The sequence below is a fragment of the Platalea leucorodia genome (assembly GCF_965183815.1).
Source record: "Platalea leucorodia genome assembly, chromosome: 1".
Classification (NCBI taxonomy): Eukaryota; Metazoa; Chordata; class Aves; order Pelecaniformes; family Threskiornithidae; genus Platalea; species Platalea leucorodia.
In genome coordinates, this window is record NC_138823.1 from 4,869,603 (window position 1) to 4,892,075 (window position 22,473).

At 41.8% G+C, this 22,473-nt stretch overlaps 1 protein-coding gene across 3 annotated transcripts in view; it reads left to right on the forward strand.

Moving 5' to 3' along the window:
* PTK2 (protein tyrosine kinase 2) overlaps positions 1–22,473 on the forward strand; it is a 227,826-nt gene that overhangs the window by 81,266 nt on the left and 124,087 nt on the right. For 2 of the 3 annotated variants that reach the window (XM_082317407.1, XM_082317406.1), the window contains one exon: positions 10,340–10,566. In XM_082317407.1, the coding sequence (XP_082173533.1) occupies positions 10,372–10,566 (195 nt within the window). In that variant the 5' untranslated portion in view covers positions 10,340–10,371. Of the gene's footprint in view, positions 1–10,339; positions 10,567–22,473 lie in introns of those variants that run through there. The other variant, XM_082317408.1, reaches the window with a different exon arrangement.

Here is a 22,473-nt window from a genome sequence, read left to right on the forward strand (position 1 = left end):
CAGAGAACTTTTTTGAAGGAAGCCCTAAAGTAAACGTAGTTCAGCTGGTAAATACCTAGTTTAAGAATGGATTTTTTTCCCTTGTTTAAAAGCTTAAGGAACTAGGGACTCAGCTGGAAATGGAGTGGTCTGATTGCAGCTGCTAGGGTTCAACTCGGAAGTCTTAACCTTTTTTGATGGCTTGTGTATCAGGCAAAGCTAAATCTTTGGCTCATCTGACATACATGCTGGAGATGGTTATAGGGAAAAAAAACCTCAAAAAAACCCACAAAACCCCAAACCAGTTTTTGTAAAATCAGTTCTTTGGTAAGCAGTTGCATGTCTTCTGTCCCCACTTACTGAATGTTGAGGAGACACCCGTTTTGAACCCAATTTATATCCTTATCAAGTTACCTAAGTGACAGCTTTACCTTAAGATTATGAATTCCTTATTTCTCAGTTCAATGCAAATGTTGAACCTCTAATATATTAAACATGCTTCCTTTCTCTAATTGATCTAAACTGAAGGAAGGTTCAGTAGCCCCCTATTAGGAGGTAAAAGACTGAAAAATGCCTTTGGTGAGGGCCAAGGGCGTTGTCTTGGATGACACCTATCTTCAGAGCTTTTCAGTGTTGATGGTTCTATTCAAAGACTTAATGGAGCATTCACTGGAAAAACCCCCAAGAGTCAGTAGCACCAGCTTCATCGGCATGAAAAAGAACAAAGACAGTGAGTGTCCCTCCCAGTAGATGTGCAGTGCACAGGACAGATGTCCCCAGCTTTGTGGGGAGAGTGTGGGGACAGGGATTGTGTCCAAGGGAGAATTCCAGCTGCAGTGAGACAGTGAGTGAAAGGACAGAGGTCCTGGGGTGAGATTCAGCCCTACACAGCATGTCGAGAGGATCCACCTAGGGTGAAGGCACTGGAAGAGAATCCATAAATCTTATTCTGCCACAAAGCAATATGAAATCATTGGTATTGACTCCAGAAGTCTGGAGGAGGCCCTGATGTGCTGTTTTGAGTGGATTAAGTGTTTTAAATTGCCTTTTCAAGGCTATATCAAGTCGGGGGTGTTTAAGAACAAAAATCTTGAAGTGGACCATACAGTGTATATCTGTTCCTAGCTTGACTTCACCAGAGTACTGAGACTTACTAGTTATCATAGTAGAGGCTTTGACTTGTGCCTGTTTCGTGATCATGTCAATACATGAATCCTGGAGGCCACCAACTGATTTCTAATCAGGCATTATGCCTTTGACTTGACTGTTAAATCAAATGCCAAATTTGAGAAGGTATTGCTTCTGTTCTTTGACTAATTAAGCTAGTTCTGCTTACTCTTCTGTCTTTGGGTGCAGCAGAAGGAGACTTCAGGAGAAATGAATGCCTAGCTAAAGAATGGTGTGGCTGGTGTTTAGGTCCTCAAACACAGCATAGAGGCTTGAGGAGCCACGACCTTCGATTCCTAGGGGGATCCAAGGGAATATCGTAACTTACTCTGCTCTTCAGGATCTTACATGAGGATGCAAGGAGACGCATGGTACATGCCCAGTTCCAACAACTGCAACTATGAAAATCACTGGGTTTTTTGTTTTTTTTTTTTTTGAATGTGTATGGAGATACACAGAAGCATCATCTCAAAAAGCTTGTAATAAGGAGAATTACTATGGTCAGTGTGCATTGAACTTCCATTCAGTCACTTGAATAAGAATCACTTTGTTCTTCATTTCTACCTGCGTACCAGAGGCTGTAATTACTGGCTTTGGAAAGCACTTGAGCCAGAATAGGCTTAAGTAAAACTTTTTACAGGTCATTGATTTTTGTAATAGGCCGTTGTCATGCAACACAACCACCTGACCATTGTCATGCTCCTTTCCTCTTGAGCACTTAAGTGCCTTTTATCTGATGTGTGCTTCTGGTTTTCAGGAAAAACAGGGATAACACACACACAGTTAAAACTATATTAAAGAGGATCAAAAATTAAAAGCCCATAAAGTTGAATATTTTGAAATATAGGGCTGGGATGATATAATCATTCAGTAATGTAAAACTAGGAAAGGTAGATTTAAAGTCAAATGGTAGCCAAACCCAAATGTGTTAAGCTGTGATAGTGCATAGCCAGAATACCTTACTTCCCATAACTGCTTCTAGTTCAGACACTTCTTGTTCTTAATTTCTGAGAAGCACACTTGTCTTATCACTAATTCTAATTTTTTGCTTTTAGTATTCTAGAAAGATAGTATACACTCAGTGCTTCTATTTACTTCTTCTAGAAGAAGACCTTGTGCTGTGGAGGGCCTCCTTAGAGCAGTATTTCAGTAAGTGGTATTAAAAAAAGATTACTTGAATTTGTACAGCTCACTTCACCGTCTTGTTTTGATGTTCATAGGTAGGACTGCTGCCAACCAGTGGTGCATCTTCAAAACGTTTTTAGAAATACGGAATTTTTACTTGCTCGCTTCTATGGTGTGTTTTTTAAGAAAACTGCATCGCTATAATTCTCTGCAACTTGCTAGAGAAATTCAAAAGATCAGCAACAGAAGATGTATGGGGAGATCAGTGTTTACTTGGATTTCAGTGGTACCAAGGGACCACAGTGAAGGTTCAGAGTGCTACTGAGAAATGAAGCAAGTATCTGGCTGGATACCTTGTTCTAATTAAAGCATATACAGACATTGATTTTCTTGTATTCCCAACACAACTGATATTTCCTCATTATTAAATTGTTTAATATTAAAAATAGAAATTGGTGCCAACTCCAAAGGGACTTTCTGGTAGTGCAGATTATGCAACGGTACAATAAAATGGGGCTAAACTGGGTGTTTAAGGCATGTCAGGACTTAATCCTGTGGGATTCTCGGTGAGAAGGATGGGTACCGTTTCGAATGTCGCAGGATGGATAGAGTGCAAGATATCTTGGTAAATTTGAATTGCTGCTTGACAGTACAAATAGTTCGGCTGGTTGTCGGTACCCTGAAGCTTAGTTCTGTCTCTCTTCATCCCAAGGTGCAGTGCTACCCAAGGAACAGGCTACAACTTCTGTAGCACTTAGCAAAAGTGACTTACAAGTCCTTAAGACAGCCTGCATCAGTAGCATCCATACATGGAATATGCCCTTGTTTCAGTTAGTTTACGTGATGCATGTATTTATTAACTGATTTTTGCTGAGATATGCCTGCCTTGTGTTTAACAGGCCCGGGGTTGTCATATGGCTTTGGTTCATATGGGTCTTGTAGTTCACACTTTCTCTGAATTCCTCCTTCATGCTCCCCTGAATGTTTAATCTCCTGAAACATTGATATAATTGAAATAAATTTTCCCATGTTGGCAACTTGCATTGCTGAACTTGTTTTGACTTTGGTCTGTATTATCTTTTCATGTTGATTTTCTAGTGTATTTCTAAAACACTTAACTCTGCAAAGACAAACTGTACGTTTCTGCTTTGAACTGTGTTGAGACATAGATTTAGTAACTGTTTAGGCAGTATTCCCTGGGGGGAAAAAAAAAATGTTCAGAGAAATTGTTAGTACCAGGCCATTCTTCCATTTCATATTGATATAGTGTAATATTTGATGTGCCAATTTAGACTAAAATAGATACTAAGAACTCATTATTTAAATTGTTTTAACGTGGCTGGCCAGGCTGCTTTATACTTTGACCCGGAGCCCTTGATAAATGCTTTTGACTACAATTAATGCACTTAAAAATACATAGATATCTGGAGGGGAGGGGGAGAGCAATGAGTAGGAAGGGATCAGAGAGGAGGCAGCAAGAGAAATAAATGCATTCTTGGGTATAGTCAGCAAGTATTACCAAGAAGATTAAATATAGCTGAAGGTGTCTAAGGTGGAACAAAAGATGACTGCTTTTTTCTTTTGCTTTTGAACATCAGCATTAGCTGAAAGAAAGAGAACAAGAAAAATAAACTCAGTAGGAAATACACAGGGACTTTCCAATGTGACTTATGGAAATAGCTGAAATTATTGACAATTTCTGAAGGCAAAAGTGATGACGATAGGGAAAAATACCCTTTTTCCTCTCTGTGTTTCTCCCTAATTTGAAATCACAAACCTAGTGGTTTTCTCAAAGTTTCAGCCTTAAGTCTGCATCCCTAAATGTGTAACAAGATGTTAACATCAGGTAAACGCAAAAAAGATAAAAGCTGTTGCATGGATAGCGTGCTTGCTGCTTCTTTCCTGTGGCACGTGTGTGTTCTGGGGTGCTGCTTTGACCACTTTGCTTTTTCCGGCGTTCCATCTCTCTGGTCTTCTGGGAGTGGGACTGTTGCCGTAACCAGGCGCTCCAAGCGTGCAACTGTGCCACATGACCGTCAACACGTAGTTGAATACGCTGTGACTGTTTTCTTAGAAGAAATATGTCTTTTAAGTGCTGCTGAGAAGGATTTTAGCAAGTCATGCACTTTATGTCCAACAACAAGCACTGGGACTGGCTCTTATGATAAATAAATGTGTGTGTATGTGTGTGTATATATATATATCAGGAGATGGCATACCAAAAGTCAGCAATGTGCTGACTCTTAACACAGACTCCTGAAAATACAAGCTTTGTCATGGGGAACATAGTGAAAATTGTACTTAACATCCTTACTTTCTGTGAGGTTGAGATAGACAAGTTAATATTTGCGAGGTGAGCTACAGCAGGATTTAATATAAACTGTGAAAATGGATTGAGCTTGAAATTCATGAGATGTTTGGCGTCTGATGGGAGATGCATTATGGATAATTTTAAGGAATGTGGAAGAAATTCTTAATCGCCAAATCATGAAATAGCTGAGGTTGGAAGGGACTTGTGGAGATAGTTTGGTCCAACTCCCCTGCTCAGAGCAGGGTCAGCTGGAGCAGGTTGTTCAGGGCTGTCCCCAGTCGTGTTTTCAGTATCTCCATGGATGGAGACTCCATAACCTCTCTGGACAACCTGGTGCAGTGTTCACCTACCTGTGCAATGCAAAAGCTTTCTCTTATATTTAAATGCGAATTCCTGTTCGTCACTTTGTGCCCATTGCCTCGTGTCCTTACAGGGCACTACTGGGAAGAGCCTGGCTCCATCTTTACTCTTCCCCAACAGATATTGGTACACATTGGTAAGATTCCTCTGAGCCTTCCCTTCTCCAGGCCAAACCATCCCAGCTCTCTCAGTCTCTCCTCATGTGACAGATGCTCAAGTCCCTGTATTTTCATTGTGGCCTTTCTGCTGGACTCTCTCCATTATGTCCATGTCTTTCTTTCACTGGGCCCAGCGCTCCCGGTGCCCCTCACCAGTGCTGAGTAAAGGGAAGGATCACCTCCCTCGACCTGCTGGCAATGCTCTGCCTAACACAGCCCGGGAGGCTGGTGGCCGCCTTTGCTGCGAGGGCACGTTGCTGGCTCACAGGTGGCTTGTTGTCCACCAAGACCTCCAGGTCCTTCTCTGCAAAGCTGCTCTCCACTCGGTCGCTCTGGTAAAGCCGCATTGTTTATTGAGGATACAAGTAACCTAATGGCTTTTACTTCTTTTAATAACTTCAATATTTTAAGCCTTGTGGAATTTTTATACCAGGACCAGAGAAAGAAATGAACTCTGAATTTTTATTGTATTTTTAATAGATTCTTATGTTTTTCAATAGATTTATATAGGTTTTATAGGTTTGAACTGAGATGGACCAAGTTATTTTGTGGAATTGCAACATAGAAGGGCCATTATTTCATAGATGTCGATGCCTTCGATCCTGACATAGAGATCAGAATATGGAGGTTGGGCAACATTTTAAAACTTCATCATACCTACAACGGACAACCTGAAGTCACAGTGTGAATAATTACAGCTTGGCTCCTTGTCACATGGACTTGTTAACACCGTGCTGCTGGCCATCTGCCAATGCTGCTGTGCGGAACAGTTTTGTATTGTTGGGGTTTTTTTAATATATTATCAAACTGCTAACGTTGAAGACATTTTTTGCGTTGAAAAGATTTCCCTTATGAGAATACTTTAACTTTTCTATCAGTTTACTAATCAATTTTTAGTTAACTGATTTCAATAGTTCTTTTGTGATTATTCTGACTCACTTCAGTGGAAGTAATTTAGCTTATAAGTACTCGGAGCTGGTAGTGAAATGTGACTTTGCACTCTGATTGCACCACTAAAAGTCATAATAACCGACTTTGTTCCTGATGTAGTTCGTGAATATGGGGAATATGCAGTGCTCATGAGGTATGTCAGCAGGAGTCACGTTGAACAGCAAATAACTTGCAAACAGAATTCTAGAATGATTCAATTAATTATAATTTTGTGTTTTTTTGAGAAAACAAAACAACTTTTATTATACACGGCTAATGGAACTGGTACCTAAGTAATGAAAATGGCAGATAGTCAAAACCGAATTGTATAAAGACAGAAGGGAGCACAAAAAAGGTCAACAGTGCTTTCTTGTAATTTACTTGAGAAGCTGTGAAGTGCAGTGTTGTTGGGTTTTTTGTTTTGGTTTTCAGGTTTTTTTTGAAAAGCTTTATCTTCTAATCTCATTTAACTGTCTCCCGAATGCTTTGCAAAGCCTCAGGTACTCCACCACAGTAAAGCAAATCGTCTGAACGATAACACGCATCACAGTTTGATAAAAACTGTAATACCTTAGCAGAGCCGCTAAATATCAGCAGGCCAGGTTTGGTTTACTCCACTCCCCAAGCTTAGAATAAGTCTTTACAGGACTGAGAAATGTGGTTTTTGTACAGTGTGAGCATTTGGAGAGCAATAGTCTTTACGCTGGGAAGCTCAAAGGGATAGCTGGCAGGCAACTTCACGTACAAACAAGTTTGAGCAGACTTGACTTTAGACCATGAGTCTTCAGGGCCATCTTTCACCAGATCAGGTTGCTTAAGCCCCATCCAGCCTGACCTTGAATGGTTCCAGGCATGGGGCATCCACACCTTCTCTGGGCGACCTCTTCCAGTGTCTGACCCCCCTCATCATAAAAAATTTCTTCCTTATATCTAGCCTAAATCTACTCTCTTTAGTTGACCGTAGCTTGTTTCTGCTCCATAATAGCATGCTACTTGTTTAATTCCAAGAGGATTAAAGCTGCTCTTTTAAACTGAGATCTGTAATGGCAGGATTACAAACCAATCTGGTTTTCATTTAGAAGAACCCAAGTAAGCATCCTAGTCTTGTAATCTTGGCTTTCTTTGTATCTTAAAACAACCAAGCAGATCTTGTAAAATAGTTAACTACCCTTGCATCAAGAGCAGCTATGTTTTACAAAGTTTTGTTCTGGGGCAGAGTTTTACAGTCACGTTATAAACTCAAACCCAAGGGCTGATTTTAGTGGGAATGTTAATAGGTCCATAACCAGAGATACAACATGTGTTTCTATAACTTGAGCTATCAAATTTATTGCTCTTTTGGTACCTCATAAAGTAAGCATTGGGATGTTGTAAAGAAGTTGTAACGAACCCACAGATGATCAAATTTTGAAGGAAAACTGCTTTTCTAATTTTCCACAGGAGGAAAAGTTTTACCTTTAAAAACCTCTGACCTGTAAAACCTTGTGAAAACTGATAACGGCCTGTACCTCATATGGTCAGTCTGATGTTTGATTCCACGTCTTCCCTTTGATGTGATCAATATGAAAACATTGCAATAATGTTTTGCTCGAAATTCTGCTGCCTAAGAGCACTTCGGGGTATAGGAACTGATGTCTTTCATTGCTCTTCTGTTCGCTGATCCCAAGGGACGTAGATTGTCCGTATTAAGTCTGTGGTCAGCCATCTTCTAAATGCTTGTTTCTACATTTGCCTGTAGTTTTTCTCCCTGTTCTTTTTCTGCCAGATAAAACCCAATGAATATGTATGTTAAAATTACGTGCAAATTAATATTAAAGCAGGCTTTCTTTCAGTGCTCCTTTACTAAAACAATACTAAAAAAATACTGATCTCACTGATCTCACTTTGGTTTGTATAATATTTGTGTGCATAAACTTGAAATAAAGTTTAGCGTTTTTACTAGTGCCTTTGAGGTAGAGTAGGTTTTTCTGAAAGAGGCAGGACATAATGCAGAAGGGTTAAAAGTGGCCCAAGTCCAAGCCTGAAAGTTGCCGTTTCGTTCCTAGCAGTTGCAGTATCGAAGGGCTCCGTCTGCTGGAGTTGTCCTAATGAAACTCCTCACCCTGCAGACATTTGGAGCTTCACGATGGGTATTTTCACCTTCCAGGAGAGGAGCCCTGCAGTTAGGAGCATGTATGGTCATGTCGTCTTGCTATTAGTCTGCCACAGGGGAGATTTTTATCGCTGCTTCAGCTTTCAAGTCAAGGTTTATGTGAAAACAGCTCGCAAGCTCCTTTGGTGAGGATAAGTCAAGAGTAACGTTGCAGAGGGGTTCCTGGCGTTTTTCGGATCTGTATCTGCTAGCGTAGAGAGAGTAGGAGGAAAGGTTTTAACGTGGACATAAGGTTGGCTTAATACCTTTATATGGATTGCCAGAAAAGAGAAAAATAAAGCAAGGTACAAAAGCTATAGTGGTTTCTAGAGTTTTCAGACAGAGGCAACAGGGATGTGAAGCTAAGGTAGCCCTTGGCCGGTGGGGGGGACCCTCAGGGGTCCGGCCCTGGGGAATCTTTGGGAGAAGCATCTCCTTGGCCTGCTCTTGCCATCTTCCCTGAGGGCAGGGCTTTAGAGGCCTTTTGTCTGACCCAGTACTGCCAAGTTTTAAGTTCTTAAAGCTCTGTTAGATGAATGCAATGCAACCATTTATTCAAGAGGTAAAGACATACTGCACAGATGGGCTGTTTGTTTCCTCTTTATCTTGTGGGTCTGAATTAGGTAGACACTTCAGATCCTTGTGTTAGACTTCAAGTCCTGTTCTAGCCTCTAGCAAATGTTGTTATCTACAGTCTGAAGATGCCAAGCCTTGATAGGGCCATTGCTGGATTCCTGTTAGCTGAGCTCATGGTGTGGTTTGACGTTACTGGCGAACTGGTGTAATGGCTAGCTGCTGCTGGAGGGGAGACGCTCTCCCCTCCTGCCCCTGACCACCGCCTGCTTCTGCTTCTCTTCCTCTGTGCTTGTCTTAATGTCTATGGTGAGCGACTTCAGGCAGCTGTGGTATAAAACTAAGCCAACCCTAAAAACCAAATCACTTTTTCTATTTTTCTTCCCCTCGGTAGTTTCCTGCAGGGGTTGCAGGGGGTCAGCGGAGCGCGGTGGCGGGCGGCAGGCTGGTGGCCGAGGCTGTTGAGGGGCAGCCAGGCGTCACGGGAGCTCGGCTGGAAGCGCGGGTCTCTCTTCTGCCTCGCAGCGAAGTAAACGAAGGCTCGGGCGTTCGGTAGCAGTACTGAAGCGGTTTCACTCTCTTCCAGCCCCCTTTTGCAGGCCAGCTTACTACCAGAAAGGCGTTCAGAGTACTATGCCAAAAAGATCAAGTTTATTTTATTTTTAACATCTCCAGTTTTCCAAAACTGCCTCCCCACTGGCTGCTCACTGTGAGGAGGAGGTACAGAAATCTCGGTGCACTTGTCCAAGCCCTGGAGCAAAGCCCTGCAGTTCTTTGCTCTTTCCAGCCAGCAGACTGCAATGATGCTTGAGACTATGTCAGGCGAGGGAGGAGGTATTGTTTGCTCTTTTTCTCTTGTACGGCATTGATTTCTCAGACACCATCTGCTTGTGGCTGACTAAGTTGCAGCAGTAGCCAAGAGGGAATTCTTTTCTTTGAGATGCAGACTCATACCGTGGTCCGTGTCTTTTGCCACCAGACTTGGAAACCAGGCTAGTCGATGGCAAAACTTAACCACTTATTTAGTAGTTGATGAGAGGAAGGACAGTCGTGTTCTTAATGGTTCCTCGGTGAATAATGAATTTTGCTCTGGATGGTTTTGAGTCACACTGGTTCCCAAAATAGCACAAAACAAGTTATGTGACAGTGACTTAGCGTTAAACAGGAGAGCCCTGGCCTGTCAGGGTTTCCCTAGGCTGATTTTTAGAGGCTTGTTGCAGGACCAGACTTGGGAGATTTTAGGGATGGGAGCTCCTGTTAAAACTGGAAGGTGTTATTCGGTGTCGTAAGCTTTGGCAGAGGCCTGCGTTAAGTCACTGAGAAACGAAAGGAAGAAGTCTTGCCAGAGATACCACTTTTGTTACTGGTGGTGGTGTGCAGATTTGGATCACTTGCTCCAAGGGGCTAGCAGTTTCTCTGGTAGTCATCCGGGTAGGTTTTTTATGTTTGTAGATGGTATAACTATTTTACGATGGGACTCCAAAAAAGACAACTAAATGTCCTTTAAAAACGAGTCTTTATGGATTTCCAGTAAATGCTTTGTATGAATCAGTGTAAGATTCAGGTATAACTAAAATTAATTTATTTTTTGTTTCCCTTTCCTAGAATATGACAGATACCTAGCATCTAGCAAAACCATGGCAGCAGCTTACCTTGATCCAAACTTGAATCATACACCAAGTTCAAGTGCAAAGACGCACCTCAGTACTGGGATGGAGCGTTCCCCAGGGGCCATGGAACGAGTCTTAAAGGTTTTTCACTACTTTGAAAACAGCAGTGAACCGACGACGTGGGCCAGCATTATCCGGCATGGAGATGCTACTGATGTCCGAGTAAGTCTGGTTTTAGCGTTCTCATGCCATCTTTAGGTTAAGTGTTAACTTCATGCTCAAAAAATGGGAGGTAAAAGTCTGGAAGAAAACAAACACAGAAGTTTTGTGGTTTATTTTAGAAGAATCTTTACCTGTTGTGTATTGTGAGTAACTTCAGAAAAAGCTTTAAGTGGTACCAACTTTCCTTGAGAACAAAAAAATCTGATGTATGATTGTGCATTATCTTAGAGAAATGAGAACTCTTCCCATTTTTGCAGATTAGAAACTTGAAATTTAGAACAGTGGTTATCAGTCTAGATATCACTGCTAATGTATGTCAATTGACTTTTACCACTTTATACTCCCCAAAAGCCTGTGTGACACCTCATGGCAGCATGGCAGGGATGAGAGCTGGGATGAAGGTGACATCAAATGACACTTTTCATGTTTAAAAGAAAAAATTACATATTTAAATGTAAGATGTGTATATTTACATGTTTAAAATGTTTAAATGTAATGTGTACATGACTTTTTTTTAAAAAATAGTCTTGTTTGGAAACTCATTCCTCCACAGTGTGGGGAAATTGAGCTTGAAGACTCCTTTCTCCCCCCAGTAAGTCCCTTTCTTCCCCTCTGGTAGTCACCTGCTGCTTGTATTTGTACAGTGTTGTCCTTCAGTTAGTCTATGCAAAAAAAAGAAGGCTGGGATTTTTTTAAGAATAACTTTACGTATCTGTAGTCTTAGAGGTATGTGGTAGTGTCATGTATGCATGAAAAAACAGTGTTTATTCTGAAGCATACGTTCTCTAATGCTGAGACATTTGCTTACCTTTTGCTGCACTTACTCTCTGAATTTTTGAGGTGTTGCGGTATTTAAACTGAAATGAAGCTCAATTTAACATGTCAGATGCTTTTAAAGCTTCGTGGTTTGTTTGGTTTTTAATTATCCTCCAAGAGCAGAATCTTGCATGGTGGTAGGTGGTATGCGGGGTTGTTTTCTTCTGTGAGGTTCTTGCTGTAGAAGCAGGTTCCCATCTGCTCATTCCTTCCAACATTTGTATTCTCTGCACGGTACTTCAAATTCCATTACAAAGACACGATTCCAATCTGCTGAAGGGAGAGAGTTGTCAGAGTTAAGGAAACCTGTTGTCTCCTTCTGCCCACTCTTAAGTTTCCTTTGTGCAAGAGAAAACCAAGTAAAAAAGACTAAAGAGTTTTGAATGTTTTCCTTTCCTACTGTTTGTTTTCCGGCATGGCTGGGTATGAAAAGACCTAACAGCATTCCTAAGTGGAGTGGATCTTGTGACGGTGATCATAGACCTGTGAAATACCAGGATTTTCATTGGTGATGATCAGAAAATCTGTCTCTTGTCAATTTAATAAGCTCATATCTGTGTTTAGGGATACCTTGGTGAGCCGACAGGTTAGAGCTACAAGAATGGGAATCATTATCATCAATAGCATACACTTATTTTACATGGAATAAGGTTTTGTGGGTGCCACTTGAAGCATCTTTGCTCCCTGGCTTTAGTGGTTTGATATCTATCTAATGTGATTAACTCATTTCATAAAGTGTATTGCTTGGTACAAGGGAAGAAGAACTATGTCTCAGTATGCTTTTAACCTTGCAAGCCTCTACTGTGGAGAAATATCTAGGGTTCTTTCTATGGTACTTGAAATCAAGGCTATCTTTCCAAAGAAGTATGTGGAAACTTGAAAAAACAAAAGCAGAGATTACATCTCTGGTTTCTCCAGCTCAGAAATACCTCTGGTTGTGGGCTTTAAGGTTACAAAACTTACAGTCCCTGTAAGAAATACAGTGCTGAGTTCAATTCGCAGAGTTACATGTCTTTGTTTTAAGCAAAAATGTGTGATTTTATATCAAAGCAGGATCAAAAGAACAGGCAAGGAGTAGTTACTTGAGGCTTGCCTTAATTTTTAGTTTTCTTATATGCACGTTTAATTGGATGGTTTTATTTGTAAAAGTAATGGGATTTTTGTATTGTTCTCCTTTCCTAATAGAGAAGAATGTGATGGGTCGCTGTTAAACTTTGTTCTTTTAACAAATGCGGTTCTTTTTTTATTTTGTTGAACTGGGACAATGGCTGTTGAATGTGCAGGTAGTCCATAGTAAAGATCTAGCACTGATGTATAACCATGTCCTGACATTTATTTTAGAAACAGTAAACCGTTGGAGTACGAGCCTACATTCCATTGGAATGACTGCTGTTTGACCGAGCTGAATAATTTAAGATTAAAATAGCCTTTAAGGTTTTTATACCTTAGTTTTACCCCCGCTCCTTTTGTGGAGGAGACAGTCTGCAGTAGAGCTTCCATTTCTTCTGAATTAAGAACTGGGGAGGAGATTGGTGTTGGGTTTGGCCTTTGGCTTGTTTCCAAGGAGCTTTTTAAGAATATTCAGAAGTGGATGTCTTTGAGACAGCTCTGCAATTAAAAGGAAAAGAAAAAAAAAAAAGGTTTTTCAAGACTACTCCCTGTTAGCACAGCTTCTGGGATGGTAGCCGAGGAACCTTTCCAGTATTCAAAGGAAGTCAGACTTGGTCTGAAATCTCCAGAAGAGCCAATTAAAGGTATTTCTGTTGGTAAAGTGGAGGACTTTGTGGAATGTACTAATGCTAAGGGAAAGCAAGGGTGGAGTTTTCTTTCCTGATTTGTGATTTCTAACATCATCTGTTTCTAACAAAGTCAAGTTTGCCTTTGTCAACGCAAAGGATGTGTTTGACAGTCAAAGAAGTGAGGAAAGGCCCTTTTCCCTTTAAAAAAAAAAAAGAAAAATCTTTTATGACTTCGGAAGAGTGGAAACAGTGCTTTATCGGTATATGTTATACACAAATCCTTGATCGTGAGAGGAACCCCTTTTCATTAAAAAACTCATGTTGCTAAGCTCAGATGAACAGAACCCTTTTCATTAAAAAACTCATGTTGTTAAGCTCAGATGAACAGAACTTAGCTTTCAGTGAGAGTCTCTTAAGTGTCTAGACTAAAGGTACGATTTCCTTGCTGTTTGACTTGAAATATCTTTAACCATGACTACAGTGTGGCTATATGTAGGCTTTACTTTGAGGAGAACTTCTGGCTGTGGATCTCTGTTTATTCTGGATGGATTTAGTCCCTCAAAGACAGCTGTTTCCTTTGAGGGATGAGTCTGTATTCTGCAAAGGATTCAAGGGCAGCTTTTCAATTCTTGGAAATGCTTTCTTGGATTTCAAAGAACTGGCATGCTCCCTTTACCCCTTTTTTCCTTGGTGTAATACTAAAGACATGCTTCACTTCCAAAAAAAAAAAAAAAAAAAAAAAAGGCTTTTATGAATGTGCAAACAGTGGTCTCCTACGGCAAAATGAAATGCAGATATAGCCACGCATTTGAATGGTTGTTTATCTTCCCTGTTTATCTTGGTATGCCTTCGTTTGGGTGTGCTGTCTACGTGCGTGTTCACAGAGGGGGTTTTGCAGGGCTTTGGGGTTGGGGGCGATGCAGGGCGTGCTCTGCCCTGTTCGCAGCCTCAGGTGTGGCGTGCAAGGAGGTGGGTGTTGCTGAGATGGAATTTTTTTGGTCTCAAGTGCACCCTGAAAGTAAACACTGCTACTGCATCTTGATCAGCAGTTACAAGTAAATCACCTTTCTGCTTTCAGAAGAAGTGGTTGAAGCGGAATTGTACCAATGATATTTGACAGAGAAATGAATGCACTGTATTTAGCGGATTGAGGGGGTAGGGAAGGGTTGGGTTTCTTAGAAAACAGACACTTGAAAACCTTGTGCGAGCCCTTATAGATGGCTTTCGGCAAAGTGCAGTTCTGCTCCGTGGTCTGCATTCCCACCCCAGAGGTGCCCAGCTTGCACCCATTACACCTTCTTTTAAACTTCTAGCCCTTAAAGCTCTTCCTTATTTTTAATAGTAGTTGTGAGAAGTAAAGATGGCATTGTTTATGTGGAAATAACAACCAGAAATCTCAAACCAGGTTATTGCCAGGCATGCACTGCACCTTGATTCTTATACAGGTTTGTTTTCTTCCGATTTTGTAAGACTAGCTGACTAAAACATAAACTGGGTAGAGATAGCGTTAAAACTTCTAGCTGTCAGCTTTGTCCTTATTTCTGGAGCTAGAGAGAAGCATGGTTAGAAGTCTTTGACAAATAAAGACAGTGTCCAGGGCTCTCTCAGTCTGTTCATCATTCAGATGTCTTTTTTCCATTTTTTGTGCAGTACCACCCCAGAACATCAGCTTCCTTCATGTTGACAGAGTAAGAACTAAAAAAGCTGAAGAAAAAAGGAACATCGTTACCTAAGGATAAGGATATATCTAACCTAATGGACATGAAAAAGTTCAAAGTCAAGGGGCATTCCTTGGCTGCGTCCCATTCCTACATCATGGAAAAAGACCAGAGCAAATTCATCTGCTTCCCTACCCACCTGCAGAATCTTATTTTTCACAGGTAGAAGGTCGGGGTGCAGGGTTGGAAGACTCTGTATTCCAGCCAGGTCCCTAAGTTGAGCTTTTTAGAAGGAGAAGGGCTGAAGCACATTCAGCCAAGACATCACTAAAGCAGTTTATTAAACTACATGACTGTGTTAGTATTTGTTGCTTGCTATTTTGCTGTTTGACTCTCCCCTTCTATACATACCCAATTTTTATCTTCCCAAACCATTTGCAATTTGCATGTCTTAGTCCATCCTACTGCATCTGTATTTCATTCTGTTTTGGCTAGCTGTTCTTGCAGTATTGCCATTCCTTCCAGGTTTGTCTGCATTAGGCTCTTGAGTTTTTGCGGGTATTTCCGCACTCTGGATGGTTGCTGTATTTTACCCAGTAATGCAGGAGACCCGAGTACTTGATTGGAGATCCAGTTTGTGGTGGAGGAATGGGAAGAGTCTCTAGTGCGAAGGTCTACAACTCAAATCATATCCTAGTCAGACAAGCATTTCTGCTGGCAGCAGTGCCAGCTTCCTTCTCCCTGTTCATTTTCTCCTGCCGCCACCTTAGTTGTGCGGGCAGAGGTGTTGTGACTGGTTGGCAAACTCAGTCCCAAGTTCAAATGAATGTTTGTTTTAGTGCTGTTTTTAATCCAGATCAGTTCCGCAGTCTTGTTAGCTGCATCGTTGTGCAGACTGACACAATTGAGAAAGCTGGAGGAAGAACGGGAATGCCTGCTTATGCTGGCACTGCTCAGGGCTGCAGTGTTACTGCACCACCAGGGAAGAGGCTCTTAAAGCCTTATTTATGGGCATCCCTCATCATCCACTGCAGCATTCCTGGTTGCCAAACGCTTCTCAAGGATATTGCCTATCTTGAAAAAGGGCAAGAGGCTTGCCGGTCTAACCCTCAGTCACTGAGAAGACTTAACTTCTAGCTGCAGTTCCACCCATTCAGCTTCATCTCTGTCCTCCAAGTCTTCCCCTTTTTCAAACCTGCCTTATTTTGACCCGGTATCTGAACAGAAGATAGCAGATGCTGTGGCTAGTCTGGAGCAGAGCTGGTATACACAATACCAATTCTGACTGACTACCAGGTAGCCAGAAGTTGAACATCTGAGGACATGGTTTAGTGGTGGACTTGGCAGTGATAGGTTAACGGTTAGATTCGATGATCTTAAGGGTCTTTTCCAACCTTAGCGATTCTATGATTCTATGCTGCTTTCCAGCTTCTGAATGGATCAGATACGCTTTATTGCTTCTTGGTTCCTCCTAAACCAAGCAGATAGCTTGAAGAATTATAGGGCATGTGGTAGGGCTGTTCTAATGTATCTACTGCTATCTGTAAAGGAGAATGCAAATGTATTATACAGGAATTTTTTTTTCTCTACTGGGTTTCTCTTCTAGAATAGATTCTTATGATAATATAGTACAGGGGTAGCAGGTTGGTCACACAAAGTTCTTTTCACATTCAGTGGAGGGAGCCTGTGAATACTACCAGGACTCAAGACCATGCCAGGTATTTTTAGTGTTGCAGAAATCTGCTGTATACAGCAGTGGTTACATATCCAAATGTAATTTCTACATGTATACAGAAATATGCGTGCTTTGAGGCAATGGAACTTTTTGATGTATAGAAGCAGACTGGAGTGAACTGATTTCTAACATCAATTAGATACATGTAGAAACGTATAAAATCATTCCTGATGTGGTAAAAGAGCTAGAAAATAGGTACCATTTATCTCCCCCCCCCCCCCTTTTTTTCCTCTGCATGCCTACATGCATTGTAACAGATGACAAGGCATAATTGCATTGTTAGTTAATGCTATGATTCTGTGTGCCTCCCTTCTGCGAACTTGAAAGAAGCGCCAAGAACTCAGAACTACAAACCTGCAAATGTAAGCCATATAAAAAGGAAGGTAGACGGTACTGTGATAGTCAGACTAATTATAACAGACAAAAATACCTTTGGTCTTTAGAATGCCTGTTTTACTTGTGCAGAATACTCTTGATATCCTTGGATGAGACACACGTGCAAAATAACATTTTAAGAACAATATAAATAGCCCTTTGACATTTTTCTGAAAACACCTAGATCTACAGGTGACTTCAAGTCATAGAATCATAGAATATCTCAAGTTGGAAGGGACCCATAAGGGTCATTGAGTCCAACTCCCTGCTCCTCGCAGGACTACCTAAAACTAAGCCATATGACTAAAAGAGCATCGTCCAGATGCTTCTTGAACTCTGACAGGCTTGGGGCCATGACCGCTTCCCTGGGGAGCCTGTTCCAGTGACCAACCACCCTCTCAGAGAAGAACCTTTTCCTAATGTCCAACCTGAACCTCCCCTGATGCAGCATCATCCCATTTCCTTGGGTCCTGTCGCTGGGCACCAGAGAGAGGAGATCAGCACCTTCCCCTCAAGGCAAGAGCGCATCCTGTGCTAGAGTTCAGCCATACAGGACTGGGTCCAAGGAAGCTCCTAGACTTTGCAAGTGCAACTGAGGATAGGGGATAGTGAGTTCTATATGTTAAGCTTCTGGAAAACTAAACTTATTGTCAACATTTAAAATACTGTTACGTTTATTTAGGAAGCTATACCGGTGTGCGGTAGGGTCAGAAGAGTGCTGATTCGGCCAAGGAGACTGGGAAGCACAGCTGTACCGGCTGTGTGCTTGTCAGCGCTGTCGGCGTGTGCTCGGAGGTTCCCTGTGGAATGACGTATGGATGTGGGGAGGCACTTTGGATGACTGATCGGTGTATGGCTTAAGTGTGAAAGATGCTGAGGCACTTACGTGAATGTGTTGCTGGAGTTGGTGGTGTCTCTGGGCTTGCATGGTGACAAAATCCTAGGCACGCGTTTTCAGGCTATAGTTTCAATATATACTTGTTGCTGGGCTTCAGGGGCAGAGTTCTTGTTCAGCTGGATCGGTTCCCCAGTCTAGTTTATCATGTTGTGTGCGAATGTGCTGGATCAGTGCAGGAGAGAGAAAGTAGCATGATAATGAGAGTAAGAGGGAATAAGCTTTTCTCTTTCAATGCCAGACATAGTGTCATCAGAGGACAGCCCGCGTTTTGGTGTTGTGAGGGCATGGAGTTTTCTTCTATGGAAATTTTAAATTAATTTGCATCAGAACTTCGTAGTTTGCTTTTGTCCAACTCTTCATTTAAGGTCCCCATATACATCTCTCATCAGGAGTTATAACACTTGATATATAAATAGCATTTGACATATTTGAAGTGCTTTACAAATATTAATGCCGTGTCCCTGTGTCGGAGGTGCTACTTAAAGACTTTTTCTAGTGCAAGACACTTTCTCCTTCTTACTAAATATGGAAATTAGGTTTGTAGTCGCACTGGGAGTATATTATTCCAACTTCAATTTATTCATAGTAGCACATCAGCTTTGTTAATTTACAAGCAAGCAATTCATTTTCACTCATTTACAGAAGCACAAGGTATTATTGATACATACTGGGAGAGCCTAGGGTATCCTGCGCCTTTTGGCCTTTCTCTGGTCTGTCTTGATTTTTCAACAGCCTCCTAAATACACTGTATTGTAAATTCTATTTTTGGACACATTCACCTAATTTAGGACAAACATTAATCTATTTTTGAAATTAGCTGTGTTGAATATCTGTGGGTTCTTTAGACAAATGAGTAAAAATGAGTGCTATCCAGTTTTCTAGCTATTGAACAAACTTTTTTTTCTTCCATCTGGGTTAAAGGGAGGGAAAGGTGACCTCTCACTTGCCTATTATTGATAGGAAATTCCTCTAAGGGCTTACCATTCTCTTTTGCTCAGCTCTACTAGCCTATTTTATGTTCAGGATGTAAATTATAAAATCATAGAATGGTTTGGGTTGGAAGGGACCTTAAAGATCATCCGGTTCCATCCCCGCTGCCATGGGCAGGGACACCTTCCACTAGACCAGGTTGCTCAGAGCCCCGTCCAACCTGGCCTTGAACACTTCCAGGGATGGGGCATCCCCAGCTTCTCTGGGCAACCTGTTCCTGGGCCTCACCACCCTCACAGTGAAGAATTTCTTCCTTATATCTAATCTAAATCTACCCTCTTTCAGTTTAAAGCCATTCCCCCTTGTCCTGTCAGTACAGGTGCTTGTAAAAAGTCCCCTTCCAGCTTTCTTGTAGCCTCCCTTCAGGTACTGGAAGGCTGCTATAAGGTCTCCCTGGAGCCTTCTCTTCTCCAGGCTGAACAACCCCAACTCTCTCAGCCTGTCTTCATGGGAGAGGTGCTCCAGCCTCTCTGTTTTCAAATGTTAGCTCTGAAAACCTAATTAAAGTTAATGTGATTACAGTAAACAGCATTAAACTGGCATATATGATCGTGTGACTTCCTTACAATTGTAGGGTATTTATGAGAATGACAAGACACATGAAAACTCCTCATAGAAGTTTTATATTCATGTAGGTATCGTGTGTACACCCAAAGTGAAATCTCTTCTGGAGTAGGTTTCTGCTGGAGTCAAGCTCTCCTACGAGTAATTCTGACTGTATTATTCCGAGGTCCTAAGTTTGTAATCAAGGTTGATACTGGTGTTCTTTACCTGTTTTTTTTCCACTCAAGAATGCATGTGAGGAGCTTCCTGAGCTAAAAGGCTGGCTGTAGTCAGGTCTGGAGAGATTTCAGATGTCTTTTGGCTGTGCTTCCAGTTAAAAGATTGTCATGACATATCTCAGCGGGATGCCTTAGTCACTATTGTGCAGTGGTTAAGCAGTTAAAATTGTTTGTCTGGAAACTTCTGATTAAGCATTCTGATCACTGCCACGAAGAACATCAGGCATGCTTCTGGCAAGGCTCCTCACGTTGTGACCGTGAAAGACAGAGAAGCTGTCCCGGAGTGATGGCGGTGGCTTTGTTTGACGCTCCGAGCATCTCCACTTGGTCTGTGCAGGCTGTCCAGAACCCAAGGAGACTCTACACGTTGTTTACTACCCGATCGGAGTTAAATACACTGACGCGATTATGGCTGCGGTGCCAGTGCAGCTCTTGGAGATTAATCTTGTACTGTTTGGAAACAGCAGCCAGATAAAACAAACCCTGGGAACTTACTCTGCTGTTGATGTGCTGCGCTTCCCCTGGTGCGAGTTGGTGGTGCTGAAAGAACCGCGCTGCTGCGGGGCTGGGGTATCTTGGTTGAAGGTGTGGCTCTCAGTGTTTAAAATTGAACTCCTCTGGTTTATTAATAAAAAAGTAAATAAGCAAATAGATGTTTTACTTGAGAGGCTTCCCCTGCAGACCAGCCATTTTGAGTGTCTTAATAACCACATTTCCTTATTTCTCCTCTTTTTTTTTTTTTTTTTTTTTTTTTTTTTAATTCTGGCTGTGGTTTGTTAGCATCTGGAATGATGCAGCATTCCTAAACAAAAAAGCCACTTAACGTGTTTTTTTCACGTAAAGCATCGCTTCTTCCTTTCTGGGTGTACAGAAGTTTCTAGAACATATTTTCAAACGCTTGCAGTTGACCTCCTTTGCACCAATGCTGCTGTCTCCTTAATGTTTACGTGGAAGTTGACTTTTTCTGGAATTGCAGTATGTGCTAATGGTTGCTAATTATTTTCTTGGGGTGATACCAACCAGGTCAGAAGGGATGGGGTACCCTTCTCAAATAAATTAGAAAATACATTTACTTTTTTATTAGTAATTACTTTTGGTTCTGTGGTAGGTTTAGAATTGATTGATGATCTAAAAGCCATAGAGGCTTAAAAATCTCACTCGCTTTTGGGGGGAATTAAGACATCTGACTTCTTGAGTCCTTTTGAAATCCCAACCTAAAAATTAGAGCGGTTCTGGGATGTCCAGCTTGATTCTTTCCTGAGTAAATACTAATGGTTTCAGCTGAGCCTTATGCATCGGTATTCTTGGGTTTCATGGTCATAGATAATTTTGCCTGAATTTTTTTTTCTTTCCAAAGGCATTTCTTATCACAGCAGGCATAACTATTGTTTAAGAACACGTTACCCGCATTTTGATTATCAACTGACAGCATCAGAGACAGGGGAAGGGGTGGATTTCCAAAAACAAAACCTTTACGTTATGTACTCCATGCAGGGTGTAGAAAGAGATGAAAATGAATGAATCTCTTCTGTTTGCATGCATATAGAAAAGCTGGCAGGGTTCCCTTTAGAGGAGAGCAAGCCTGCCAAAATGTTGGGCTTTACTAACTAAGCAGAGATTGTCTTTTGGGTGAAGAAGAGGTTAAATGTGCCTCTGTCACTTCTGAGAGTACTCGGTGGTTGTCCTGTGTTTCCCGGGATACAGGCCACTGTTCTCCATTGCAGTATTTCATACAAAGACCCTTAAATACAGGCGAGAAACAAACTTAACCAATTTTTTGTACGCTGTGGTCAATATGTTTAATTCAGATTTAAAACCGTTCACTGACCTGATAATAGATCTTTTGAACTTGCCTGGGAAGGCTGCAAAAAGTTAACTGCTTTAAGGGGAGACAGGATGAGTAACTGCAAGAGTTTCATTGTAGGCTGATGAATGACAGAAACAATGCTTGGCTCAGGAAATCCACTCGGATAAAAATAGTCAAAGGCTGGGAGAGCGCTTAGGGGAAGCGTGGTATGTGCTTGCCTGGTGTCGCCTCTTCCCCCAGCATCCATCTGTGGCCCCGGTGGTTCTTCCTTTGGTTGTTTTACCAGCACACCTGCAGGGAGGTTACTTATGTGTGCATCGGATGTTTGTCCCAGCAACTTGGGCGCCTTCTGGCTGCCAGGACTCAGCTGTGGCCGGTTCATCTGTGCGGTGCTGCCAGCTGGTAGTGCCACTTGAAAACTTTGATTTGCCGGTGTGTTTTGAAGTCTCCCTCCCGCATGATACGGTCCTCCGCAAGCGTCTTGCATGCTTTGCTGTTTGTGTCCATCTTCCTTCAAGTGTAGGGCTTGTCATCCACTTAGCAGGGGATGTCCAGCTGCTGGGCATGGAAGAAGACAAGGGTGTTGGGAGGGGACTGGGACTGAAGCAAATGGTGCTTCTGAGGATGCTCATACTGCTGCTGCTGGAGACAGGGTGCTGGGCTTGATGGGACCTCTTCTGACTCAGACTCTGTGAACTTACTAAACGCGGCTTGTCTTCTTGTAGGCTTGAAAGAATTTTTTTTTTTTTTTTTTTTACATTTCACTATGCACTGTGTTGCTTCTGGAAGATTATTTAAAGGTTGCAGTTTGATAAGATGTGTGAGCTGATCTAACAGCTCGCTATCGCCTCACCAAAAGCATGGTTCCACTCCTACACGTGTCATCTTCCCCCTCTCTTCAGATTTAGTGCTTAATTCTCTTCTTGCAGTTAGCTTTCTGCTTGCTGAATTTGCAGAATGAGGGTCTTAATTTCTTTGGGATATAAAATAATAAATTTTAGGAAACAATGTCATCCTGTAAAAAAAAAAAACAACCTTTCGCCTGACTCACTCCAGTAGCCCACCTCTGATTCCTGTAGAACTTACTGTCGGCTATGTGTTGATCTT